The sequence below is a fragment of the Pipistrellus hanaki genome (assembly GCF_964339955.1).
Source record: "Pipistrellus hanaki genome assembly, chromosome: 17".
Lineage (NCBI taxonomy): Eukaryota > Metazoa > Chordata > Mammalia > Chiroptera > Vespertilionidae > Pipistrellus > Pipistrellus hanaki.
Genome location: NC_140519.1, coordinates 23,537,831 through 23,551,028, shown reverse-complemented (window position 1 = coordinate 23,551,028; position 13,198 = coordinate 23,537,831). Strand labels below are relative to the sequence as shown.

At 41.9% G+C, this 13,198-nt stretch overlaps 1 protein-coding gene across 2 annotated transcripts in view; it reads right to left on the bottom strand.

Moving 5' to 3' along the window:
• Nucleotides 1-988: 988 nt before the first annotated feature.
• The window catches only part of NSMAF (neutral sphingomyelinase activation associated factor), a 47,395-nt gene continuing 35,185 nt past the window's right edge, over nucleotides 989-13,198 (bottom strand). For both annotated transcript variants that reach the window (XM_084865098.1, XM_084865099.1), the window contains exons 19-31: nucleotides 12,616-12,747; nucleotides 11,763-11,805; nucleotides 10,661-10,824; nucleotides 9,162-9,261; nucleotides 7,590-7,648; nucleotides 7,215-7,282; nucleotides 5,537-5,604; nucleotides 5,019-5,142; nucleotides 4,078-4,161; nucleotides 3,034-3,184; nucleotides 2,440-2,542; nucleotides 2,048-2,157; nucleotides 989-1,178 (exon numbers count right to left, since the gene is read on the bottom strand). In XM_084865098.1, the coding sequence (XP_084721224.1) occupies nucleotides 1,084-1,178; nucleotides 2,048-2,157; nucleotides 2,440-2,542; nucleotides 3,034-3,184; nucleotides 4,078-4,161; nucleotides 5,019-5,142; nucleotides 5,537-5,604; nucleotides 7,215-7,282; nucleotides 7,590-7,648; nucleotides 9,162-9,261; nucleotides 10,661-10,824; nucleotides 11,763-11,805; nucleotides 12,616-12,747 (1,301 nt within the window). In that variant the 3' untranslated portion in view covers nucleotides 989-1,083. The remainder of the gene's footprint in view (nucleotides 1,179-2,047; nucleotides 2,158-2,439; nucleotides 2,543-3,033; nucleotides 3,185-4,077; nucleotides 4,162-5,018; nucleotides 5,143-5,536; nucleotides 5,605-7,214; nucleotides 7,283-7,589; nucleotides 7,649-9,161; nucleotides 9,262-10,660; nucleotides 10,825-11,762; nucleotides 11,806-12,615; nucleotides 12,748-13,198) is intronic.

Here is a 13,198-nt window from a genome sequence, read left to right as displayed (position 1 = left end):
CGCTGCTAGGGGAGCAGCTGTGACGCTGATGGACAGGTCTGCATCTCTCAAGGTGAGCATCCAGACTCAGGAAAGGCTGTAGATTCTCCCTAGTAATACTTGAGACCACGTCATGTTTAGAGTCACTGAAAACTGACTGAAAATTCTATCATCCTGGTCTGACTCAAGTTTTCCCCTAAGCCATACTGACAGCAAGATAAAACAATATTTTTAAGAGTATAGAAAAATTTTAAATCCCATATTATTGTGGCTTAGAAAAGAAGTTACTGCTTTGCAGCTTACCAGCTTACCTTGTTTGGAATTTAGCAAAGCAAACCAGTGTTTCCCAGTTTGATGATCTAGTTTGCTGTCTAAACTTGGATCTGAAGATGGTTCCAAGTGCAAGAACAACATTCACATCACTAGGTATGGTTTTCTAGGAGAATCAATACTTGAAGTTCTTAAAATAAGTCCTAGTTTTTGTAATAAATAAGAAAATGAAAACGTTTCATTACAGAAAAATATTTTTAATGTAGAAAAGATGACCATTTAATAGTTATAATGAAATAAACTGTTCCTATAATGAAATAAACTGTTCCTATACACAATAAACTTATTGTTATAAGAACTGCTATTCCTTCCCCAGGTCCTTATCCTCCAGGAACAGTAGGTTATAGAAAGTAACCACACCATGAAAACACACCCCAAACCCAGTGGGCAGCGATTGTGTAAGTCAGGAAGACAAAATAGTGACTCAGTAGTAGAGAATCCTGCACACTTTCTTGGAAAATCCTAAATTAAGTGCTTTTGGGATGTTCCCCAGTTTAGATTCTCTGCCACTCAAACCTGTCTTCTGACCATCATATTGGGATGATCACCTGCCTTACAAATGTAATGTTTCTCCCTAACAGTGCTGTACCTTTACCCTTACAGGATGGCAACTCATAGTTTTCAATGACGTCACCATGATTTAGAAAGTTTAAAACCACAACTTTCTTTTGTGGTAAAACTTCTAATTACTATCATTGCACTTTCACCAGTTCATTTAAAAGTATGGTTTAAAAATACATTAGAGTTCTTAACATTTAGGAGAGGAAAAGGCACTTAATACTGCAATTTCCAGAACATAATTTTTCTGTCTTCCCCTCCTGTGATGATACTGCTACACTGTTCGTTCATCCATATACATGTCACAGCACCTACAAGGAAAAGACACTGGTTAGGGGTGGAGTTGACAGGAGGTCCCCAAAGATACACTAACAAGTGATGTACTCTTAGCTGATAAAATCTTTGTAGAAATTAAAAGTACCTGCTTGCTGGAGAAACTTGGGAGGAATAGAAACCATTTATATAAGTAAAACTAAAACAACTAGGAATTATGGGTACAGAACAGAATGCAGGTAAGGGACAAGGTAGAGCATTGGTGTTAATGTGATGATTTACATCTATTATATCACTTTATAAGCTAAGATGCACTAACCCTACACAACTGGGTGACAAGGGAAGAGGAAGGTAGCTGATATTTTTAACCATTGACCCTAGAAGAATTCAAAGCCGTAAACCATGCAAATGTAAGCAAATATAGTGAATCTCCAGAAGATACTAAGTGAAAAAACACCACACTATTATGCACACGTGCAAACACACCCTGGACTCAAACTGCAAAAGTCATCTAAGGATGTGGGAGGTAGAAGACAGTGGTGGGAAGTTGACTTAGCTTTTCTTATAGTTCATTATTTTTCTATTGTTTTGGTTTTTAACTATTAAAAAAAAAAAGATTACAGCTTTTACTATGGCTTTTAATTCTCCATGTGGAAGTTAATGTGAAAACTTCCTTTTTGGAGTCAAATGTGTCAAAATAAATCTTAGATTCTGAAGGACCCAAAAGCTGCAGACCAGCCAGGAAGCTGGAGGGGAATGTTAGAGCCCAGAGGGCACAGGGGCTGAAAGGAAAGCAGGTTTGAATATTAGCTGTGTCCTGCTACTTGACTGGATTTGTTTATCAGTTCTAATAGTTTTGAGTTCAGTATTTTGGGAAGAAAGGCCAGGCTAACTGAAAACCTCTTACCTTTATGTCCCTGTATTCTCTCACAGAGCTTTCCTCCAAGGAGGTCCCAAACAAGCAGTTCACCAGACTGACTTCCAGATAAAACAGTGTTTCCATCCCAGATAAAGCACCTGAAAGAAAACCCTCTACATAAAAGACTAACACGCAAAGGGCTCCCATTGGGAGTTCAATGGCTCGCTATGACGTGCGCTGACCACCAGGGGGTGGTGCGGAACAAAGGAAGTTCCCCAACTGGCAGCTGCTAGGGGCCCTTCCCATGCATAATTTTTGTGCACTGGAATTTAGAAATAATCCTTTCATTATTCAGAGAAGAGCTATATTATAAGCCCAAAGGCACATGCTCATGAATTTGTGTGTAAATGTCTTCACCCTTAGTAACCCCAAAAATGTACCTCTGGGGCTTGTCGGAAGTCATGGAGGAGATAAGCATTCCTGTCTGCACGTCTATTACATTCACACAGCTGTCTTCTCCCGTGCTAAGGACATGGCGACTGTCTGTAACAGTGACACAGATAAAAGGTTACAACTTCAGAGCATACTACATTATCCTGAGATTTTACTTCTGAGTCCGGTGGCCTGATCATGTTCATTCTCATTTTCCTTGAGCTCCTTGTTTTACTTAACCAATCACTATCCTCTCTTGAAATGCTTCTGTTTTAGAGCATTTGAGATCTTTCTCGCCAACATGTGTCATCAGTTTGGCTCAAATAGGGACAAAAACAGAAATGCTTGTGTTTCTAAGACACTGGGCAGATGCAATTACAAATCTTACAAATTAATTTCTCTAGTGAGTGGACGAATAAATAATAATATCCAATACAGCTTTTCTAGTAGGTACAAATGCCACAAGTATACTGTATTCTGCCATGAAGACGCTCTAGCTATAGGCAAATTACTTTTATCCGCAAAGTGGTTTTCTTTTTACATTCTTATTTCAAAGTAGAAATTCTACTTTGTATTGTCTGTATTAAAAAGGACAATACTACCTGGGCTAAAAGCAGTGTCGTACACAGTCCCCGAATGGCACGGAATCTGGTGCAGTATGGTGGCCGTCGTGAGGTCCCAGATGGTCACCGTGCCTTCTTTGGTGCCTGAAACCAACAGTGTGCTTGCAGCATTTAAGCTGATGGTATCCACCTGAGGAAGAAAACATCTAAGTGCTTCACTGAGAGTTAGGCTCATAAGCTGTGTTTTCCTAGGCCAGTTCCAATATGTGGGCATCACGATACAGATTAAACTCTCTGGTACAGTGTCCTGGTGTAGTTCATGCAGATGTGTTTAAATATCACCTATTGAATGATAGCTTAAGAACTAAACTCTTTGTATGCTAGTGAATAAAATGAAGAGTATTTGGGGAAATGTAATGCTGTTTTAAAATAACCTAAACTTGTCAGTCTAATTCCATGAATGATAAGTTATAGAGATGTGCCAAATGGCCTGAAACACAGCTGATGGATGATTTGAGAAATTGCGGGGGGGGAGGCATGAGGCCAGGTAGGTTATACCTAAATAGCCATCTTGAATTACATACTAAATATTTGACTTCAGTTGATCTGTCAACCATGCAAACTAGGTATCAATTCTCAGCATCAGAGAAAAGGCAGTACTGGGAGCTAGAAACTAGGATGCTGCAGTGGGACCCAGTGGGAACAGCAGCGTGAAAGAGACCAGGTGACAGCTCTGGTTCTGCCCCAGACTGCACACACTTGTGCCAAATATAAGGTCAGTGTCCTGGCAGTGAATGTGCATTTTCCTAGAGAGATGGTCCCTTCTACCTTCTGTGTCAGAAAATAGGAAAGACATCTTGTTGGCCCAGACAATCTGAGGATATCCAGATATTCAATGTTGTGCTCAGGGAAATAGCAAATGGGAGGGAAAAGGACAAAGTAGACTTAGAAACTCAAAGAACTGGGAGTCTATGATCAGTAAGCAAAAGATCATAAACATAAGTAAAATCAAGAATCTGGCCCCCAAGTTCCTGGACTTAGCTCAGCTTTCATGCACTCTTGTTGCCGGTACTCAGTACTCACACTGACATCATGTTCCAGCTCAGCCAGCAGGTCAAACTGGTGTCTCTTGGTGCCTGTCATTTCTGCAGGAACACTAGACCACACCTAGAATAGAACAGATGCAGAAGATATTAGCAAACATGTGATATAATAAGAGCATGTCAAATACATTGAAGAACTCTCGACTAACCAACATCCATTGAACATACTTGTCCCAACTACGGAAGCTGCCCAATGCTTCCGTGTCCCTTTTCCGCCATTCTGTGCTTACCAAGAGATGCTGGACCTGTGTCCGTTCCCATCCCTTGCACTTGCTGTCGAAATTACATAATTTAAGCATTGTGTAAACTAAGGATATACGAGCGCATAAGTGTTGTAGTGTCTGTTAATGTCTTGAGAAGACTCAAGGCAAGTTACTAAAAAATGACAGATGTAAGCAAGAAACTTGTCTACAAGAATGGGAGGAAAATATTGAAAAAAATTAGAAGGAACTCTGTTTTAGGTTTTTGCTTTCTTTTTACACAAATGCAGATTGGAAACCAAAGATGATGAGTATTGATATGGTATTCATATATGGTCCTACCTCAGCATGACAGTGGATAAATGTGCATTTGTATGTTTTAAGTTTAATAAAATGCATTATCTCCTAATGATTCCCCACTTTTCACTTGACATTTTCTGATTAACTCACCAATTGCTAGTCCCAATTGTGTTAGATAAAAGGCGTTGCATTTCTCCCAACACTCAGCAGAACACACAGTAGAAAAATCATGAAAAGTTCCTATTATGTTGCAAAGTATACATGTTTTTTTTGTGAGTTTTTTTTTTTTAAAAAAGAAGCAGTAATATTCAGTATCCTTATGTATCACTTATAGGCTTTGTGAAAAATCTGAATTGAACATTTAACAGTTGGTTTGTATTTTTATTATCCAAACATTGTAAGTTAGAAAGTATATATGAACCTTCACAGTAGAATCCCACGATGCAGAATACAGCCTGTTGTCATGCCAACAGATCTTGCTAACAGCATCATCATGTCCCATTAATGTGCCCTGGCTTCTTCCAAATGCTATAGAATAAAAATAGCTGACATAAAAGATAACGAGAACTATTAGAACAGCATTCAGCTTAAAGGCTCTTAAACACATATTCAAGAAACATGTTTTATACTTATTAAGGCCCACTAGAATTACAGATTACTTGTTCTCAACACATAAAAATACTGAAAATTTTAATTTAAAACTAGAAATTTCCAAGTCTGGCTAATATGATTTCACCTCACTTTAAAACACAGAGAAAGAGTCCAATTGGAGAAATTACTAGACTCAAATAATTATGTTCAACAGTTTTACCCTCATCCAATATGTGTTCCTTTTTGAGAACAAGTGCCCTGCCAATGGGAGATTGCCCTTTGCTGCTTGGCGTCCCAGAGGCAGCTGCATGTGGGTGGAATGAGAAAGAAGCACGCACAGATACATACACATTATTATCCCATGAGGAACTTATGACAGTGGCATCTCCTGGTAAAAGTAAACAAGACGATAATGCCTGAAATACAAACGATTCAACATTAATAATTACAATAGTAAGTCCCCAACGTGGCAAAACCACCATACAAGATTCCCCCCAAATTAATGCTCAGATTCTGTTTATGTCAGCGTTTTGAAATAGTCCCAAGTTTTTTTCAACTGGCTAGTTCCAGGCGCAATGTTTCCTCCCAATGGCAGGGAAGTCTGTATGTCAGGACTGGCCTAACGCTTGGGGCTCTCTGCAAGGCCCTGGAGCACCGGAGGGAAACCTAAGCTGTGGGGGAAGTCACGGGGGAGGTGGCCTGGGGACTGTCAAGAATGCGAACACCCTCTCAGGATTACAGATTTATGTGGGTAAGGAAAACTTGCAACATTCTTCAGGGAATTTCAAATCTTTCAGGTGACTTACATTCACAGTAAAATGTCCTCCTTCACAATCACTGGGGTTCTACAATAGCATTAGGTATCCCACAAACTGAGAAATGCATTAAGTTACTTAAGTAGCACATACACATTCATCCGCCAGTTCCCAAAAAGGAACGATTTATTAAGAATTCTGCTGGGTAGCAGTTCAAATTGTTTAGGCTATTAATGAAATCACATTATTGTGAGAAAGAGGCAACTTGAAAAAAATTTAAATTTAGAAGTAATCTTAAGGCATTCTCTCAATATCACATAGGAATCAACATTTTTTGTGAGAAACAAAATCCTACCTAATAAAAGAGCAATATGCAAGTTAACCATTACTCTGCTATACCACAAGTCATGCCCACCAGCCTTAGGTTTCCCAGGCAACAGGAAGCCAAGCTTTCTGCCTGCCCTAACTGGCCTAAGCCTCCATTCAAGGCTCCAAAGTTTCAATTATAGAAGATAAATAAATCCCAGATACCAGGGCCTCTACTTGGGTTGCCAAGGGGCGTGGCTGGCCAGCAAACCACCACAGGCCCCTCGCCCAGGCCACCCCACACCCCAAGGAAACCCCCACCCTGATCCGGGACACTTAGGGCAAACCAGCTGGCTCCCACCCATGCACCAGGCCTTTATCCTATCTAATAAAAGAGTAATATGTACATTGACCATCACTAACACACAAGATGGCTGCCCCCATGTAGTCAAAGATCCTGCCCCCATGTGGACACAAGATGGCCAGCAGGGGAGGGAAATTGTGAGGCACCAGGCCTGCAAGGGAGGGCAGTTGGAGGCGATCAACCATGCAGGGGGGAGGGCAGTTAGGGGTGACCAGGCCGCCAGAGGAGGGAAGGTGGGGGCAAACAGGCTGGCAGGGGAGAAGTTAGGGATCAATCAGGCTGGCAGGGGAGTGGTTAGGGGGTGATCAAGCTGGCAGTCAGAAGTGACCAGGGGCAATCAGGAAGGCAGGCGAGCAGTTGGGAGCCAGCAGTCCTGGATTGTGAGAGGGATGTCCGACTGCCCATTAGGATTGGGCCTAAATGGGCAGTTTAACATCCCTTGAAGGGACCCAGATTGGAGAGGGTACAGGCTGGGCTGAGGGACAGCCCCCTCTCTACGCACGAATTTCGTGCACTGGGCCTCTAGTGTTACTATACGAGTGTGTATAAAACAAAATGCTACATGGATTTCTATCATGATTAGAAATGAAAAGGAACTCACCATATCGGAAAATGATATACTTCTTTGTAGCATTTTGGATTCTGTGGAAAACATTTTCAAGGTGTAATCTGAAAATGAAGAGACACAGGTAAGAACTTCCTGCCTCTTACAGGATGACAACGACGATGCTGCCTTCCTCTTCCGGGCTGGGGAGCGCGCTCTCCCTGCCCTTCCCCTTGACGCTTGGGAAACCTCAGCAACGGAGAGGCCTTCCTCATGACCGTTTTTGGCAAACCACAATGACGTTTTATGGTAATATGCCACAAATTAACTGTTCTGAGCTTATTTTAAGTGGGGCAGCACATGCAAGTACAGTCCTTGACCCGAGCGTCCCAGAACTTAGATGCTACCATTTTTTCAGGTGGGAAAACATACCTTGTGACGTCGTAAAGACGGATGAGCCATTGCAAGAGACTGCTATTCCAGTAACCGCCCTGTTGGAAAACAAAGTTTTATGAATGACCTCCATTGTGCACTAGGACACTGGTCTCCTTCAAGCCCTTGGTTTAATTTTACCGAGTTCCTGTGATTTTTTTTTTTTTTTCTTCACAGCTTGCCTGCTGTATCTGTCCCACCTGATAACCTGCCATTACCAAAGCATCACTAGGCAACTTCCAATTTTGTTCTGGCAGAACTTGTGGCTAGAAAGCATTCCCACTCTTAGCTTCCCGAGCTGCCACATTCAAAGTGGAACACATTTCCGACAGCTGGAAAACTGCTTCAGTTCCCTTCTATTTGACCATCCCCCAAGGATTGAAGCTCGTATTTAAAAATCAGTTCCCTGCTTGAATGCTGAATTGAATTTACCAGCGTCTGCGTAATGATGAGACCACTGTCCAGACAGAACCAGTCTAGCACATCCTGTTAAAGGCTTACCCGTGTCTTCACGGCCTTGGATTGGTGCCATTTAGAGAAGCTGAGAAAAGGCCATTGTTTTTTAAATATATTTTATTGATTTTTTACAGAGAGGAGGAGAGAGGGATAGAGAGCTAGAAACGTCGATGAGAGAGAAACATCAATCAGCTGCCTCTTGCACACCCCCCACCGGGGATGTGCCCGCAACCAATGTACATGCCCCTGACCGGAATCGAACCTGGGACCCTTCAGTCCGCAGACCGATGCTCTACCACTGAGCCAAACCGGTTTCGGCGAGAAAAGGCCATTGTTACAGTGAATAAGGAACCATATATTCTTTTCAGGAAGTTGCACTCTGATTTTAAACCACTAATCTAAAGTAAACTGGCGTGTTTCACCCATGTGATTTCAAAAATGTCAGACAGGATGTCTGGTGGAGGAGCAGGACACTGAGCCTGCTCTGGGTGTGTTTTTTTTAATCTGTAACAGGATGTATCAGGTGACTTCGGTGCTTCTCAAGTCTTTCTACCAAAGTATAAAAATATCCCTAATAGCAGAGAACAGGGAACCTCTGTAACCCCTCCAGGTCCAGCAGGAAGCCCAATGTCTTGGAAATTGTTATAATTTTTAAAATTCTAGGTGGACCGACTATAGAAATGAGAACATGGGAGGCAGACACAAATCCATTTTGTTCCAAAAGTTCTCTTGCCACATTGACATCAGAAGGCTGATCATTATAAACACTTGGAGGAGATAAAAAAAACAAAACAAACAAACAAAACAAACCAATCAAGATGAAAGAGAGCTTCCCCCTTGATTCAGCTTAAAACAATTTTTAAAAAACATATATTTTTATTGATTTCAGAGAGATAGAAACATCAATGATGAGAATCACCGATAAGCTGCCTTCTGCACACCTCCTACTGGGGATCAAGACTGCAACCCAGGCAATGTGCCCTGGGCAGGAATCAAACAGTGACCTCCTGGTTCATAGGCTGATGCTCAACCACACAACCACACCGACCTGGTTTTAAATAATTTCACCCCAGGCCAAGACGTCAGCTTCCGGGAGGACAACACAGACATTCTTACTTTTTGTGGAGTTTATGTTGCTCATGCAACTGCAGTTTTGCTATGTTATTCCAGGCCAGTTTTTTGCTTTCTTCAGTCAGGTCCTCAAAAGACTCTTCCCCTGGAGAGAGCACATTAGGTTATGGCCACGTGAGTCAACTCCATCACTAACAAGCATCACAGATAACACACATCGGAGTCACACTGTCTTCTATTCAAATAAAGCAACCATGGAAACAAAACAGCCCACCAAAATGTAATAGCTTTGAAATGTATTAGATAGCTCTGTGTTAAGGAAAAATAATGAAGTGTATAGTAGAAATAAAAACCATTCGGAAAGATTAAAAAGTATATTTAAATACTAGAGTATTTTGTTACTTTTATCAATGCTTGCCCCTAATAGAAGAACTTCAGGAAATACAAGACCGAATAACCATTTCCTTGTCAATAATATTGGCAAACATCTGAGGGTTCACTAAGAATGCTGCAGTTGTTTTGGTTTTGAGGGGGAGAAAGCAAAGATGCAGGCAATTTCTCCAAGAGCTCCTGGACAGGACTGAGGAATCCTTCACTTCCGTTTTCAGTAGGGCTGGAACAATTACCCTCTAAAATAATCACAAGACAGCGGTGTGAGCCTGGTGAGTCAGCAGAGCACGGGTTTAAGAGGCGTCAAAAGATAATCCTGTGATCTTTATGACTTAACTCTATTGGGTTACTGCTTGGAGACATACTCCCAGCCAGCCCTGGGTCATGTGATTCTAGTGAGCTATTCCTCCACAGTTGAGAGCATGCTCAGCAGTGTGTGCCTACAGAGTCTGAATGGGCCTGGGACAGAGAGCAGAAGTGGAGATGATAAGAAGAGATTTTGTTCCCAAACTTCCATAGAGTGTAAGAATCCTGAGAGCCAGTAGGTTGGTTGGAGGCTGTTTTAGGTGAAACATCAAACACTAAAACAAGGGTAACTGGATGAAAGTGTGGGAACAGTCCACCTTTTCCAAATAGTAGATGTGAGGACAGTGTCACGTTCATCTTAGCACCTAGCATGCGCCCGGCACAGAACAGATACTTAGGAAATGTTTGTCAAATGCTTGACTAATACAATCAAATAAAGAAAGCAGAGCACCTTGAATTCAAGGTCTGTAAGCCGAGGATGGAGAGAAGAATTAGAGATGGAGGAAGTAATTTTGGGGAAAGAGTAGGGCAGAGGGTGACTGTTAAAGCAGCCATGGCCAGGATGTATCAACAGAAAGAGTCAAACACCAGCTGGGAAAAGCACAGAGAAGGAATGGAACCATAACAATCACAGTAAAGATCCTGCCAGGTTTCGATTTTCAGAAACAAAACACGAACAAAAAAACAGGTGGTTGGGTTTTTGTTTTTGTTTTAACGGAGGACAGCAATAAGATGGTAAAAACATTATCTCTAAGCAGCACAACATTCATGTTTCCTCTTCAGCATCGTCAGAAATGACTTAAAGAAAAACGAAAGGTGCTCACATTTATTTTCTTTGCAAAATTTACCTGGAGAATCTGATATGGAAACGTTATCACAGGAGGTTTGGGGCAAACTTTTGAACTTCTCGGTGATCCTTTGAGGATGTGGTGTCACAAAGAGCTGTTTTGGTGTCTGCCCAAATTCCAAGATTTGGGTCAGCATGGCTACTTTCTCGTCAGGATCCTCGATCCTTTAGGACAGAACACAAATAATGCCGTGAGCCCCTGGGTTCCAGTTTCCTGTAAGCACACATTTCAGATAGAACAGATCAACAGGAGAGAGCTTCAAACACTCACTGTGTATCAGGATGGTCTAAACCAGTGGTTCTCAACCTTCCTAATGCCGCGCCCCTTTAATGCAGTTCCTCATGTTGTGGTGACCCCCAACCATAAAATTATTTTTATGTTGCTACTTCATAACTGTCATTTTGCTACTGTTATGAATCGTAATGTAAATATCTGTGTTTGTTTGTTTTCCTTTTTTTTTTTTAAGCTTTTGCTATTTTTAAAAATATATATTTTATTGATTTTTTACAGAGAGGAAGGGAGAGAGTTAAAAAACATCGATGGGAGAGAGTCATCGAGCAGCTGCCTCTTGCAGGCCCCCCTCTGGGGATGTGCCCGCAACCAAGGCACATGCCCTTGACCGGAATCGAACCCAGGACCCTTCAGTCCGCAGGCTGACACTCTATCCACTGAATCAAACCAGTCCTGACAAAATCTGTATTTCTTGATGGTTTTAGGCGACCCTGCTAGTGGTTCTCAACCTGTGGCTGCTATAGAGCCTAAGACCATCGGAAAACACAGATATTTACATTATAATTCATCAACAGTAGCAAAATTAACAGTTATGAAGCAGCAACGAAAATAATTTTATGGTTGGGGGTCACCACAACATGAGAAACTGTATTAAAAGGTCGCAGCAATAGGAAGGTTGAGAACCGCTGGTCTAAACCTTATCAAAGATTTTTAAAAAACTTTTTTTCCTGAGACTCAGTAACTCACATAATAGTAAAAGCAAGATACAATTCATAAATTTCCCATATCTTAACATTATCTAATAAGCGCATCCATCATTCAGTTAAAGAGGTATTTTGTTCAAGTAGAAGTTCCTTCTAGACATAAGTACCTGTTCAGGTCCACACCTCCTTCATAGGTCAGGGGGTGAAATACTGGAAGGAGAGAAGGAAAACACCATTGAGAGATGTACTGCCGAGTTAGACACTCTGTTCAAAATTTTAAAACCCAGTAACAACTTTAAACTTTTATTCCAAGTAACTGATTCTCACTCTGCAAATAAGACTAATAAGATCCGACTTTCAGTCAATATCGACTTGAATTATCTATCCTTGGCTGAGCAGAAATCTCACTGGCAGGTCAGAGGACCTGTTATCTCAGTGTTTTTCTTTATTTTCCCCTGAGGGGAAGCAGGTCAGGCTGCCCTTTGCTCTGGCTGTGAGAAATCAAGCCAGAATTTCCAGCTCCACTTCCTCGTCATCAAGGCTGAGAAACCTGGAGGCAGGTGAGAACCCAGACAGATGAGGAGGTACATTACTGCAGGTTTCTTTCAGCGCAACTCAAAGGAAGCTCTGGGGCCCTTCATAGCAACGGAGGTCGCTGTTCCATCATGTTCTGATGGAGTTTTAATTGAAAAAAAAAATTTTTTTTTACTTCATTTTTTTTTAATTAAATTATTATCTGTGTACATATCTTACCATTCCCCGCCAAATTTTTGAATGGGATCGCGGGTACTTGCTAAAATGAGAAGACCTCTTGGGATCACGCTGAAATAGATGTTCTTTAGGCAAAAGGACTTCCTCCTCCTGTTACCTAGTATCTAAACCAGGGTCCTGAGCCAGTAGGCACTGTTCGCTGATGATAGAAGTTTCTGCTGAAGGAATAAGCTTGACTACTCGGCCCTCATTTTGTTTTTGTTTCATTTTCATCAAACACTAGATGAGCTTCCAGTGACTATGACATACCATTATGGGCCCCCACAGCCTCGCTGCCCTTTTGCTTGTAGCCAAACACCAGGTCAATCCACTCGTGAAGGTGCTCGGACACATAATTGCTTTCCAGCGCCTCTTTGCTCTTCTGGAGAAAGTCCTCGGGGCCTGTTAGATCAGACTCCATCAGAACACAGCAGCATCTACTTTGTTTTCCCTCATTTCTGCCCTCTGCCCACATGTACACAAAGATTCTCGGATGGGCAGGAGGCACATATTTCTTAATGACGTTGGGCCTCCATCACATCAACTATACATTTCGTGGCGAGAAAAAGTGGCAAAATCATTTCCCCAACATTCAGGTCTTGCAGAGAGCACCTGGGAAGGCACGTGGGCATTTCTTTAATTATGGTCAGCTGAATCCACTGGTGTTGGCAAAACCACGTCCTAGAAACAGGCTTTGCCAGAGGCAGGAGTGTTGTCAGCCTGACCTTCAGCCCAGGTGCCAGGATGTGGGTTTTGTTCTTTAAATCCAGCCAAGCACCAGGAATGAATACAACTCGGCCCACTCAAGAATGCACATACTGCCAAAACCGGTTTGGCTCAGTGGATAGCGTCA